At 43.0% G+C, this 13,576-nt stretch overlaps 1 protein-coding gene across 2 annotated transcripts in view; it reads left to right on the top strand.

The window, feature by feature from the left end:
• LOC148538712 (transient receptor potential cation channel subfamily V member 6-like) overlaps nt 1-13,576 on the top strand; it is a 128,786-nt gene that overhangs the window by 60,899 nt on the left and 54,311 nt on the right. For both annotated transcript variants that reach the window (XM_088452366.1, XM_088452367.1), the window contains exons 8-10: nt 1,935-2,135; nt 5,945-6,031; nt 7,740-7,816. In XM_088452366.1, the coding sequence (XP_088308492.1) occupies nt 1,935-2,135; nt 5,945-6,031; nt 7,740-7,816 (365 nt within the window). The remainder of the gene's footprint in view (nt 1-1,934; nt 2,136-5,944; nt 6,032-7,739; nt 7,817-13,576) is intronic.

Here is a 13,576-nt window from a genome sequence, read left to right as displayed (position 1 = left end):
AGTATGTGAGATAGTGTTTGCATGCATGTTTTAATAAACTTTTACCTTCAACGGTGTGTGTTGAAAAGTAGGGGCGATGGCCTGATGGGCCGATCCGGACTGAAACCTGGCCAAGTAGCTCCCAAGTAGAGACAGGGGAGTATGACGAGGTCATGCCCCCATGTGACAAGGCACACCCCTGTGCAGCGAGGCTCTGCCTCCATGTGATGAGGCCATGCCCCTTTGCACAAGCATGCACACCGCACAGAGATTTATGCCAGGGCTGATCTGGAGCCCCAGTCTGTCCCTGTTGTACAGTGTCACAATCAGACACCTTAATGAGAAACTAATGCTTTGATGATTATAGCAAGACCAAGCTAACTTCTTAAACGGATTCCAATTAGACTCCCAATGGCAACTTCCCTGGATCTGCCAGCTCTGAACTACTGTACTGCTGAAAATAAAAATTTAATTATTCACCCTTACATCTTATTACACAATAATCTTGCTTTGCAAAATTAAAAATAGTGTGCAAACATGGATGTACCGACTCCATACCTCAGTATGAACTCTGGGCCTAATTCAGACCCCCTCGTGAGCGCTGCTCGCGAGCTATAGCGAGCTTTTTGGCCGCTCGCTATAGCTGTGGGTGGTCACCCACAGCTATGCGAGCGGCCAGGAGGCCACTCTAAAATCAGGAAAGACGGCCCTGATTCAGAGCGAGCGCTCTGTCAGAGTGTCCGGCTCTGAATCAGGGCCTCTGTCATCTGCTCCTCCCCTCTACTTGTGCAGACCTTTGCTTCCATACAAATGTGGCAATCTTTTTCTCTAAAACTACGCTCATTCGTGGAAATGTAGGTACACTTGTGCATATTCAGGTCCAGGTCTTCTACTGCACTTAGAAGTGGCTATTATGTGTTCCATTAATGTCCTCCCTTGTGTTTCTCACAGAAGGTTGTGTAGCAGCCATAGACTGAACATTGCATCTAAAGTAAGGCGGCCATACACGGTAAGATTTTTTATGCGATGTGTATGATTTTGATCGATAGTAATGAGCGATCGTACACATCGTATGTTGTTTTGGTGTACATACGATGGCAATGTGCGTCCCCGCAGTCGTATAATTGGATCGCCTCTTGTACTGGAAAACCGTATGAGGGCGACCTATCTTACCACGATGTGACACACCTCGTATCACTTTTGCCAGGTAATACGATCAGATGTCTGATTACAAGGTGTATAAAAATCCCTAGCCACTCCCCTCCTCCATTTTGTCATGAAAGACGGCGTTCCGAGCAGCAGCATCTCATCGCAGCGTGTGTGTGTGTTGAGATTGAAGTGAGTATACATCGTGGCACTCAGTACATTTGTTCCCCTCTGGCCCTGCCATTATGTATATACCACTATGCCACCAATGCATATGACCCCTGGCCCTGCCATTGTTTATATACCACTCTGCCACCAACATGTGTCCCCCCACATGCAGATTCATTGTAATGGTTATGTGCACAACCGATCCCTCGTTTACGATTTGTAATTGTGAAACAAAGCATCGGAACGTATGATCGTATAAAAAATCGTACACCTTTTGAACACACCGTATGTAAAATTTCAAGGGAAATCTTATAAAATATATTGTACGTCTTTTTATCGCACCGTGTATGGCCTGCATTAACCTTTCATTTAATTTAAATAATTCAATTTGTTGCACCAAAACTCACTTCACATTTAACCAATTTGCTAACAGAGTGATGTGTAGTTTATTGTGTTACAAAAAAATGTTTTTCTGTTGGAAAATAAGGTTAAATTAGATTTTAAAAGTCAATCTTTTTTTATTAAAGGGTAAATTTATTTTCTAATGTTCCCTCTTAATGGAAAAACACGCACAATAACCATAAAGTACCATCTCACTCTAACTACTTATTTGTAACTTTGTTTCTTTCCTCCAACTAAAGGCAAGAAATCTTTTAGCAATTACACCCTTAAAGGAACTGCTGCAGTACAAATGGTGCACTTTTGGATATAAATATTTTCTGCTGTGTACTTTCCTGTACATTCTGTACACTATTATCCTGACTTTATGCTGTGTGTATCGGCCGCTAATGGAAAAGATCACAGATGGACAAAAGAGAAAGATCATCACAACACCATTTTATGTAAGTATTATATGCTCAATTCATTTCATTACAGCCATCCATCCTCATTGCAGAATGTCTTGAGACAGCACAATACAGTAATGTAGTCAGACATCTGTCTTTCTATGAATGACCCCTCTGGTAATAAAAACCTGCCAGGCATTGCTGTTCACATCACAATTGTTTCTCCAAAACCATAAATTGCGCCACTATTCATTGCTTACTCAGGAACTAATTAAAAGCCAAAATGACAAGTACAAAGAAGGTATGCTGGACCGAATAAAATATACCATACATCCTGCAAAATTATTGGGAATCTACTTAACGGGCTGTCCACACCAATTTGTTTTTAGCACGTGATCGTCCTCATTTGATAATACAGGGATTTCATGTATTGTTGTTCATTTTTCTGCTGGAAAATACATTTAAGTTACTTTTAACCTATAAACTTTGAGCTGATTTTAACTAAGTTATGTCTATTCATACTGATAAAGTGTCCGGCTTCTCGCACCCCTTCCTTCTTTATTTACTACAGTGAAACTGGACAGAATGTCATGACTAAATTATTTGTTGAGCTTCTATCTATGTAACAGGGAAGACGCCTTGTGTTAGCACATGACTGTATGCTGTCCGAATTAGAAGCACCTTTGGATAGATGGGTAGATAGGGTGTTAGGCCAAAGTGAAGGCAGTTACAGCAAAATAATGCATAATAAAAGCAATAACTTGCGGTCACAAGTTTTTTAAATGTATTAAAGGTTGCAACACTGCTGTGACTGATTATATAAAGTACGAACCATATACACCTGGTCACCTAAAGATGTAATACTGCAATAACAGGGCCTGGTTTAGCAGCGGACGAAAATGCAATCGCAGCTGCGATTCTGCACGGAACACCGATGCGTATATATGCTAATGCTTCCAAAGCTTACCCGAGCTTAGGGAAGCCTACTGCTGCCTTCTCATATCCATCCAATGTTACGCTCCTGTGTAAACATCGGTAACATTGACGCACATCAGCCAGTCACGCAGCATGTAAGGCAAGTCTAACCAGCCGCAAACACTGCAGCTCTCCTGACTCGCAGAGAGATCTCATGATGTGAAATCGTTCGCAATGACTAATTTATGCATGCCCACGAAACTGCATTTAAATGATCAGATACGCCTGCGTTTGCATAACCACCACCTGTTACCTCCCCCAAAACGCTGACCACCTGACACTCACTTTGCAAGTGAATCCTGTGGGCCTGATTCAGCAAGGATCGCAAGTGCAAAGCTGCATGCAGGCAGCTTTGCAATGCGATCCTTGCAAACATGCAAATACAGCAGGAAGTGTATGACACCCCCCTGCTGCATTTGCGATCCCAGCACTGTGACGGAGGTGGATGGTGGATGGCACTGGGTGGCTGGCCAGCTGAGTAAGCCCAGCATGTCCATGCAGTCTCTGGGCTGGCCACTCCCGGAAAAGGGGACGGACACGCCCATTTTCCGGGAATGCTGGCCGCCCCTGCAAGCCCCTTTAAATGTTTCTGCCTGTCAATCAGTCAGAGGAATTCAAGGGCTAGCACACTCGCAGAATGAGTCCTGCGCATGCGCTGATTCCCGATAATCTGCGTTCAGCAGTGCACTTGCATGCACTGCTGAATTAGCCCCTGTGTGCGAACGTAATTACAATGCAATCGCTATGCGTACAAAATAGCAAACAATCGCTCGATCTGCAAAAATATCACCGTTGCGTCCGCTGCTGATTCAGGCCATAGTTACATGGTAAATACATTCTGCAAGTGAGCATCATTAATCAATTTATACAGCCCCACAGGGCTGCCATCAGAAATACTGGGGCCCGGGACTGACAAAATAGGTAGCCCCCTACTCCCCCTCTCGGGTTTTCGCAAATCCAGCCACACAGTGTCTGTCCAGTCCCAGCCAGACCCCTTCTGTCTCCCCAACCAGCACTCCTTCTGTCTCCCCAGCCAGTCAGCCTTCTGTCTCCCCAGCCAGCACTCCTTCTGTCTCCCCAGCCGCCACCCCTTCTGTCTCCCCAGCCAGACCCGCTCTGTCTCCCCAGCCAGCACCCCTTCTGTCTCCCCAGCCAGCACCCCTTCTGTCTCCCCAGCCAGACCCGCTCTGTCTCCCCAGCCAGCACCCCTTCTGTCTCCCCAGCCAGCACCCCTTCTGTCTCCCCAGCCAGCACTCCTTCTGTCTCCCCAGCCAGCACCCCTTCTGTCTCCCCAGCCAGCACTCCTACTGTCTCCCCAGCCAGCACTCCTTCTGTCTCCCCAGCCAGCACCCCTTCTGTCTTCCCAAGCCAGCACTCCTTATGTCTCCCCAGCCAGCATCCCTTCTGTCTCCCCAGCCAGCATCCCTTCTGTCTCCCCAGCCAGCACCCCTTCTGTCTCCCCAGCCAGCACCCCTTCTGTCTCCCCAGCCAGCACCCCTTCTGTCTCCCCAGCCAGCACCCCTTCTGTCTCCCCAGCCAGCACCCCTTCTGTCTCCCCAGCCAGCACTCCTTCTGTCTCCCCAGCCAGCACCCCTTCTGTCTCCCCAGCCAGCACCCCTTCTGTCTCCCCAGCCAGCACCCCTTCTGTCTCCCCAACCAGCACCCCTTCTGTCTCCCCAGCCAGCACCCCTTCTGTCTCCCCAGCCAGCACCCCTTTTGTCTCCCCGGCCAGCACCCCTTTTGTCTCCCCAGCCAGACCCGCTCTGTCTCCCCAGCCAGCACCCCTTCTGTCTCCCCAGCCAGCACCCCTTCTGTCTCCCCAGCCAGCACCCCTTCTGTCTCCCCAGCCAGCACCCCTTCTGTCTCCCCAGCCAGCACCCCTTCTGTCTCCTCAGCCAGCACCCCTTCTGTCTCCCCAGCCAGCACCCCTTCTGTCTCCCCAGCCAACACCCCTTTTGTCTCCCCAGCCAGACCCGCTCTGTCTCCCCAGTCAGCACCCCTTCTGTCTCCCCAGCCAGCACCCCTTCTGTCTCCCCAGCCGCCACCCCTTCTGTCTCCCCAGCCAGTCCCCCTTCTGTCTCAACCAAACACGTTTCTTAGTAAATTTACCCCCAAGTATTATTGTATTTTGGAGATATGTGAAGACGATGTAACTACATTACAACTATATATTCTACATATAAATTTGTAATTGATGAAACGTGATATTCAGACAATTGTGGCTTCTTTATACAAACAGGGGCATTGAGAGCCTGGCCGACCCGGGTGAAGAGGCGTGGCTTATTTGCGCCGGTGTGGCCATGCCCCTTTAGGATATATATTTGAAATAATTTTTGCAGTGCTGCGAGCTGGGGAGGGGAGCGTTGTGAGCCTCCAAGCCTGGTGCAAAGCCAGGAGGGGCGATATGAGTGTGATCGCTTCCTCCCACAGGCTTAGGAGACTGCTGCGGCTGCTGCTCTGCAGCCACGAGCAGTCTCCCGCTGCAGTCCAGCACACAGTAGCATGTGCTGGGTGGTTGTGAGGTGAGAGGGCCCTTCAGTAGCCTGGGTAATTAGTACCCCCCCTTTTGATGCCCCTGTATACAAAGGCCGTTACTGGGTTGATCACAGGTATCTGGAAACTATCAGGACTATGTGATCTGTATACAGTACCTGCAGTATATGAATGGGTGCATGTATGTCCTAAATTGTAAGCATGAAAGCTTTGGAAAATGATCTGATATCCCTACCTATTTCCATTTAATGAAAACAGATATTGGACAATATATACTTATATATTTGCCCCTTCCATTAGCACAACATGGAAATATTGGAGAATATGGTAGTACATGCTTTATAAGATGTTCCATAAAGGTTACACATTGATAAACCAATTGCTTGTTACATTTGCAGGACACTTACAAAACCTACTATGATTATATGCGCTTATCTGGAGAAATAATTGTGATCATGGGAGGAGTGATGATTCTTATAATTGAGGTATGTATGTTCTAATTAGGTGGATACATGTACATATTTATTACATGCATGTCACAGAGGTATCCAAATATTAATGATAATTATGAAAATGGTACTACTTCTTAAAAATCTTTCAGGTGGGACTTCATGAAATTGGTTCTTTCATTAGCTGAAATTACAAAGTCACCAGCTTACTGTACTTAGCAAATTGGAAAGAGACCCTACTATGACAATGTTTGGAGTATATACATGCTAAACATCCCAGTACATCAAACCTTAAAGCTTTGTCCTTGCAAAAAAAAATAATGAGGTTTTAGATCCAGTTATCTGTCACTATTGTATTATAAATATGCTTTGTAAACTAAGTTGCATTTAAAAATGTAAGTGTACTTATATTATGGTCTTACTAAATTGGTGGGTTTTACTTTTAGATGTTCCTTACACAGAATGTACAGATTTAGCTGCCCAATAGCAAAGTGTTTCTGACTTTGTTTTCAAATGTTGCTAGGTATAAAGGCTACATTTCATGTGGCATAAGAAAATATAGCATATTACATCATATTGACTATAATGTTAGTCCTCTGCCAGAAAATGCTATAATCCTGCAGAACAATAATAAATCACTGTGGTTGTGATGCTGCATTATAACCTGGCACATTTCTTCCTCCACAAGAGCCACTGTGACTGTAACTTCATTGCATTTTGTGTTCATCCTTCTGGGGGAGATGTATCAAACCTTCTAACAAAGAAAAGTGGAAAAGTTTCCTATAGCTAAGCTATTATTTATTATCACAGTCTATAAAATGATAGAAGCTGATTGGTTACTATGGGCAACTTCTCCACTTTTTCTTTTTAGGTTGGAAACATCTCCCCTTTATGCAGTTGCCTCCATCTTGACGTTATAAGCCATTCACTTTTCTGTATAAATAGTGTACAGTGAATATGCTTTTGGAAGATCAAGCAGTGGGGGGGGGGTGTGCGGGCTGGACAAGGTGACACCATCCGAAGGGGGTGACATCAACATAGCAGAGCTGCAGCGGTGATAGATGACGCACGCAAGAGCGTATCATCAGGGGCGCCGAGAGGGGGGGAGCGGGTGCAGTTTACCTGGGCCCGGGCTTTGAGGGGCCTGGCAGGGGCCCGGGTCCGGCTCCGCCCCCCATCCCTTCCTCCCTCCTCCCTCTGCAGCAGCCCAGCACACAGCGTGTGCTGAGATGCAGTGGGAGATTGCTCGCGGCTGTTAAGCAGCAGCCACAGCAATCTCCTATGCCTGAGTGGGGGAGCGATCACACTGATCGCGCCCCCCTAGCTTTGCACCGGGCTGAGGGGCTCAGAGCGCCACCCCCCCAGCGTGCAAAAGTAAGTGTTTTTTTGTTTTGTTTTTTCAAGGGGGCGTGGCCACCGGGGCACGGCGGCACTCTCTACCGCCCTGCGTATCATCCATACAGCACTGAGAGAGCCTGAGGCCTTATAAATAGCTCCTGGAGTGCTGGTCAAGCCCTCAGCTGGAAGGGGGCGTGGTAAGTGGCCACGCCCCAAAACTGGCACAATCAGGAAGCGTGGCCTTGCTGGCATGAGGCCAAACCACCTTTAGTATTTACGGAAGTACAATCATTGCATACATCTCTCTTCTCTCTCTCTATATATGTAACGTTAATGGTAGCGTCAAGTGCAAATAACATAAAAACACCTGACACCCAGGCATTGCTTTATTTATATGAAATTTCAGGTCGCTCAGTTGATAAGAAAAGGACCAAAACGCTTTTTTGGAAACACAGTGAGAGGAGGACCATTTCATATTATCATGTAAGTATTTTTATTATCATTGCATGTGAACACTGTTATTTCATACTTGTCTACTTTTGAAAAGCATTTCAGGGAGATTGTGAAAGCTACACCTATGAATATGCGTTAAGTGGGTGTGTACTACTACATCTGAGAGGCGTGTCATAATACAGGCTTATATTCAAATTTAAATGAGCCTCAAAGCAGTCAGTAAGATCTACTTGTTGATGAAAACACACTGATACATTTTTTAGGAAATGCATGGTAGCCACAGGGATCACTGTGCCTTATAAGTTACTAATGCAAGGAAATGATACTAATGATCCTGTTTGAATGTATATCTCTATTTTTTTATTTACACATAACAGCTTCATGAATGGGGTAAGATGAAATCAGAGAGATTGCTAGACTCTTCAGGGAGTCAGGGAGATTGCTACTATTTCAGGGAGCACCCTTGATAATCAGGGAGAGTTGGCAAGTATGTACTGTAAGTTATTTATCGTAGCTGCAATATTAGCTGCAAAGAACCATACTTGGCAACTCTCCCTCATTGTCAGGGAGACTCCCTGAAATAGCAACAATCTCCCTGATTGCACCATACCCCCATTATGAAGCTGTTATATATATATATATATATATATATATATATATATATATACAGAGATGGATACATTCAAATTGGCTCATTAGTATTATTCCTCTGCATTAGTTATAAGGCACAATGATCCCTATGCATTTTCTGAAAAGTATCAGTGTGTTTTCATCAAGTATATCTTACTAACTGCTTTGGGGCTCATTTACATTTGGACAGAGGTAAATTTTATGACACACCCTCAGATGTAGCGGTACACATCCACTTTACCGACGCGGTCATAGGTGCTGCTTTCACAATCTCCCTGAAATGCTTTTTCAAAAGTAGGCAAGTATGAAGAACCCATCTGGCCTAAAAATAAATCCACTGATTAAGACAGCCTTAAACTGACCCCACATGATCCAATAATTAATTGCAGAGCCATCATCCATTATGTAAGTCCCACTTCAGGCTCCTGGGCCTTAAAAGGCACAGATTACCAAAACCTGTTTTTAGGTTTTGTTTTTTCCTACCAAGAGGGCCCAAAACATTATGTTGCCTAGGGAACCATGATGTCTTAATCTGGCCTCGATTCACTGTTTGGGTTAAACAGCAGGCGAGCAATAAATTAGTAGTTCGAAGGAATCAGTACAAGGGCTATTTTTCTGGAAAAATAGGTTCAGGAACTGTGGGAGGAGCTACTGGGGATGGAGCTATGGAAAAACAATTATATATATATATATATATATATACATTATATATACATACTGTATATAGTATTTAGAAAAGAAGGCACTCAAAAGGGCCTTTAACCACCACCTGATGGGCAATCATGGTCTGATATTTATATATCTGTCTCAGTCATCTATTTAGACCTAGGTGAAGGAGAACGCCTACAAGGTCTTTTACCGCTGGTACCTGGTCCCTACTAGGTTGCATAGGATGTTTCCTTCTGTCTCCCCTCAGTGCTGGAGCGGGTGCAGTGCCCTAGTTTCCTTTATTCATATATGGTGAACATGCCCAAAAATAGCGCTCTATTGGGACATGATTGCAAATCTAATAGAAATAAATATGGAACCCGGAGGGGAGCGCTGCACCATAAATCCAAAACGTATAAATGAAGAAGTAAAAATAAACACAGAGCTTTAAATAAGCAATAAAATCCAATTTTAAAAATACCACTTAATTTGTTGAAATAACATGTGGTCCTTTGATCCTCCCTTCCTCTGGTGTTCTGTCAGATTCCCTCCATGATGGAAAACATAAAGGAGAAATAGACAAAAGATTGTTTCCAATGGGTATATCTGTATAAAATTGGTGATGGTAGCATTCATCTACATATCCCACGCTGTGAGTTCTTAATGGGATAGCAATGGTTATTCAAATTTACGGACAATCTTCATGTACATAAACATATATATATATATATATAATATATATATGTGTATGTATGTGTGTCCTTTCTTCATATCTCTCCACAATAGTATAAGATAAAATAGGGGGCGTACCCCACCCCACTGCTAGAAAAGTGTAGAGGTATATCAAGGTATCTTTGATTTTCATGCGTACCGTACTCACGTGTTTAGTAAATGTTGTACTCCTATCTGGGTATCTTTGGTAGGAACCAGCATATCCTCTATACCACGGTGGAAAAGAAAGTTGATGTCCACCAGGATAAATAGTTAAGAAATTCAATACCTTTTATTACTCCAACAGCGGGCTGATGGATCCAGACAAAGGCAGATGTACGGATAATATAAGTACAAATTCAACTCCCCGGTTGAGTAATGAAATAAAAAACTGCTTTGGCTGGATACCAAAATGCCCACCACAACATAAAATAAGTCCAGAAGCAACACACCGACGCGTTTCGACCTTATAGGTCTTTTTTAAGGTAGATTGCAAATCTGTTAAGTAAAGTAATCAATATTCCTATAATTAAGGATCCTTGGCCTTTTCTCTTGGGTCTTCCAATTAAATCTCTAGATACGGTCTCCAGTAAAATGATGGTTCAAATATTGAACGCTGCCAGATGTCTCGTAGCACTATATTGGAAACGGGTAGATACTCCTTCTTTACATCTAGTTACTGATAAAATATGGTACCTGGTGAGTTTTTTAGAAAATTACCACATATCTTAATAATAGATCCTCTACTTTCTTACAGATTTAGAATCCTTGGTTTAACTATGATAGTGATAGTCATTTACATGGTTCCCCTTTATCAGGTGGCCTCTCAGCCCTTATGTTCTGACTGTTTGCTCCTAATTATTCATTTATATTCTCATGGGATGTGTTTTTTTTTTTCAGATTCTTTGTCAATTATATTAGTACCAATTATTGATATTACGAGTTCTTCTCGATTTTTGAGGAGTGATTATACCAGTGAGGTCTCTCCTCTCTCCTCCCCAGTCCTTCCCTTTCCCCCTCTATGTCTTTCTCTGTTCCTTCCCTTTCTTTCTTCACTTATACTTCATTCTTCTCTCTTATTCTCCTTTTCTCTTCTTTTTTATTTTTATTCCTGTACGCTAATTTTGAACAGTTGTTTTTAATAGTTTGACACAATATATATGTTTATCATATTTTTCAGACATGTATCTGGCTCACAATGCTTTTTTTTTCTTACCTCAAAGCTAATGTTGTGGATGTCTTATACATTTACAATGGAAATAAACTATTTAAAAAAATAAAAAAAAAGGGCCTTTAAAATAAAGAAAATACATTTTGACCCAGGAAAGTTTATGAAAGGTTCAGGAACTGAGGGCCTGATTCAGAGCCGCTCGTAAGCGGCCGCTCGTTCGCTCTGAGAAATGTTCGCACAACTGCGCATGCGTATGGGTCGTAATGCGCATGCGCAAACCAGTCATTGCGGTCGGAAATCGTGGTAACAGGGGAAGGTGCTTGAAAACGGGGGGAGTGGAGATCCGAACGCAGGCGTGGCTAACGGTCAAAAGGGCGTTTAATGGGAGTGCATAATTAGTAAAGCAGCGTCATCGACCACGTCACTTGGTTGTCTTTTAGCCTGAACTGCTCGCAGTGATTGCGGTAAGAAAAACCTACCACAAGCACTGCGAGCAGTTCAGATGCCTTTCGATGTACCCGATTAATCTAATAAATACCGGAGATGACGTGTGATGCGAACGGCAAAGGGGCGTCTTTGCAAAATAGTGAGCACATTTTTCGTTCACTTGCTCAGACGTAGAGGCTTCAACAAACCGCAAAGAGCAAGCGCTCAATTTAAATAGCCGGCCCCTTTTTTGGAAAGACAGTCCGCAAATAGCGTCCAGCTCTGAATCAGGCCCTGAGTTCCTGCTGAAAATATAGCACTGGTTCCAGGTCAGGGATTATGTACTGGCTGGGCCCTCCCAAAAGGTCAATTTTGGGGGGATGACTGGCTGGGTCCTCCATGCCCCATTGGTTTTAATGTGGGAGTGGAACCACTAAGGGGGGAATTCAATTAGCTGTGATAAGTTGTTTTTTCACAAAAAAACGGCTTATCATGCAAATTTGTACTTTTTGTGGATGCGAATTCTCCATACCATTTGGCGTAAACAGTTTTCACCACCTCCTGAGTAGGTGAAAAGTGTGCAAACTCCCTATTTTTGGCAAAAAATTTCAGGACTTGATTCAGAACCAATTTTTTTATTAGCTTAAGTTGGCCAGTAAAGACATGTAATTTTTGGGGTGAAAAAGTGTAATGTGCAATAAAATGGGTTAATTGATGTGGGACAGGAATATGATCTGCTGTATGCATGGGAATAGTGTTTTTAAGATTGCAGGTGGGATTTAGAGGTGCATTTTGAAGGTTATTTAAAAGTGTCTTTAAATAATAAATATGGAACCCGGAGGAACCCGGAGGGGAGCGCTGCACCATAAATCCAAAACGTATAAATGAAGAAGTAAAAATAAACACAGAGCTTTAAATAAGCAATAAAATCCAATTTTAAAAATACCACTTAATTTGTTGAAATAACATGTGGTCCTTTGATCCTCCCTTCCTCTGGTGTTCTGTCAGATTCCCTCCATGATGGAAAACATAAAGGAGAAATAGACAAAAGATTGTTTCCAATGGGTATATCTGTATAAAATTGGTGATGGTAGCATTCATCTACATATCCCACGCTGTGAGTTCTTAATGGGATAGCAATGGTTATTCAAATTTACGGACAATCTTCATGTACATAAACATATATATATATATATATATATAATATATATATGTGTATGTATGTGTGTCATTTCTTCATATCTCTCCACAATAGTATAAGATAAAATAGGGGGCGTACCCCACCCCACTGCTAGAAAAGTGTAGAGGTATATCAAGGTATCTTTGATTTTCATGCGTACCGTACTCACGTGTTTAGTAAATGTTGTACTCCTATCTGGGTATCTTTGGTAGGAACCAGCATATCCTCTATACCACGGTGGAAAAGAAAGTTGATGTCCACCAGGATAAATAGTTAAAAAATTCAATACCTTTTATTACTCCAACAGCGGGCTGATGGATCCAGACAAAGGCAGATGTACGGATAATATAAGTACAAATTCAACTCCCCGGTTGAGTAATGAAATAAAAAACTGCTTTGGCTGGATACCAAAATGCCCACCACAACATAAAATAAGTCCAGAAGCAACACACCGACGCGTTTCGACCTTATAGGTCTTTTTTAAGGTAGATTGCAAATCTGTTAAGTAAAGTAATCAATATTCCTATAATTAAGGATCCTTGGCCTTTTCTCTTGGGTCTTCCAATTAAATCTCTAGATACGGTCTCCAGTAAAATGATGGTTCAAATATTGAACGCTGCCAGATGTCTCGTAGCACTATATTGGAAACGGGTAGATACTCCTTCTTTACATCTAGTTACTGATAAAATATGGTACCTGGTGAGTTTTTTAGAAAATTACCACATATCTTAATAATAGATCCTCTACTTTCTTACAGATTTAGAATCCTTGGTTTAACTATGATAGTCATTTACATGGTTCCCCTTTATCAGGTGGCCTCTCAGCCCTTATGTTCTGACTGTTTGCTCCTAATTATTCATTTATATTCTCATGGGATGTGGTTTTTTTTTTCAGATTCTTTGTCAATTATATTAGTACCAATTATTGATATTACGAGTTCTTCTCGATTTTTGAGGAGTGATTATACCAGTGAGGTCTCTCCTCTCTCCTCCCCAGTCCTTCCCTTTCCCCCTCTATGTCTTTC

The sequence above is a fragment of the Taudactylus pleione genome, unplaced genomic scaffold, assembly GCF_031769625.1.
Source record: "Taudactylus pleione unplaced genomic scaffold, aTauple2 ptg000037l, whole genome shotgun sequence".
NCBI classification, from domain to species: domain Eukaryota; kingdom Metazoa; phylum Chordata; class Amphibia; order Anura; family Myobatrachidae; genus Taudactylus; species Taudactylus pleione.
Note: the sequence above shows the minus strand (reverse complement) of the source record. Positions and strands in the feature narration are given on the sequence as shown.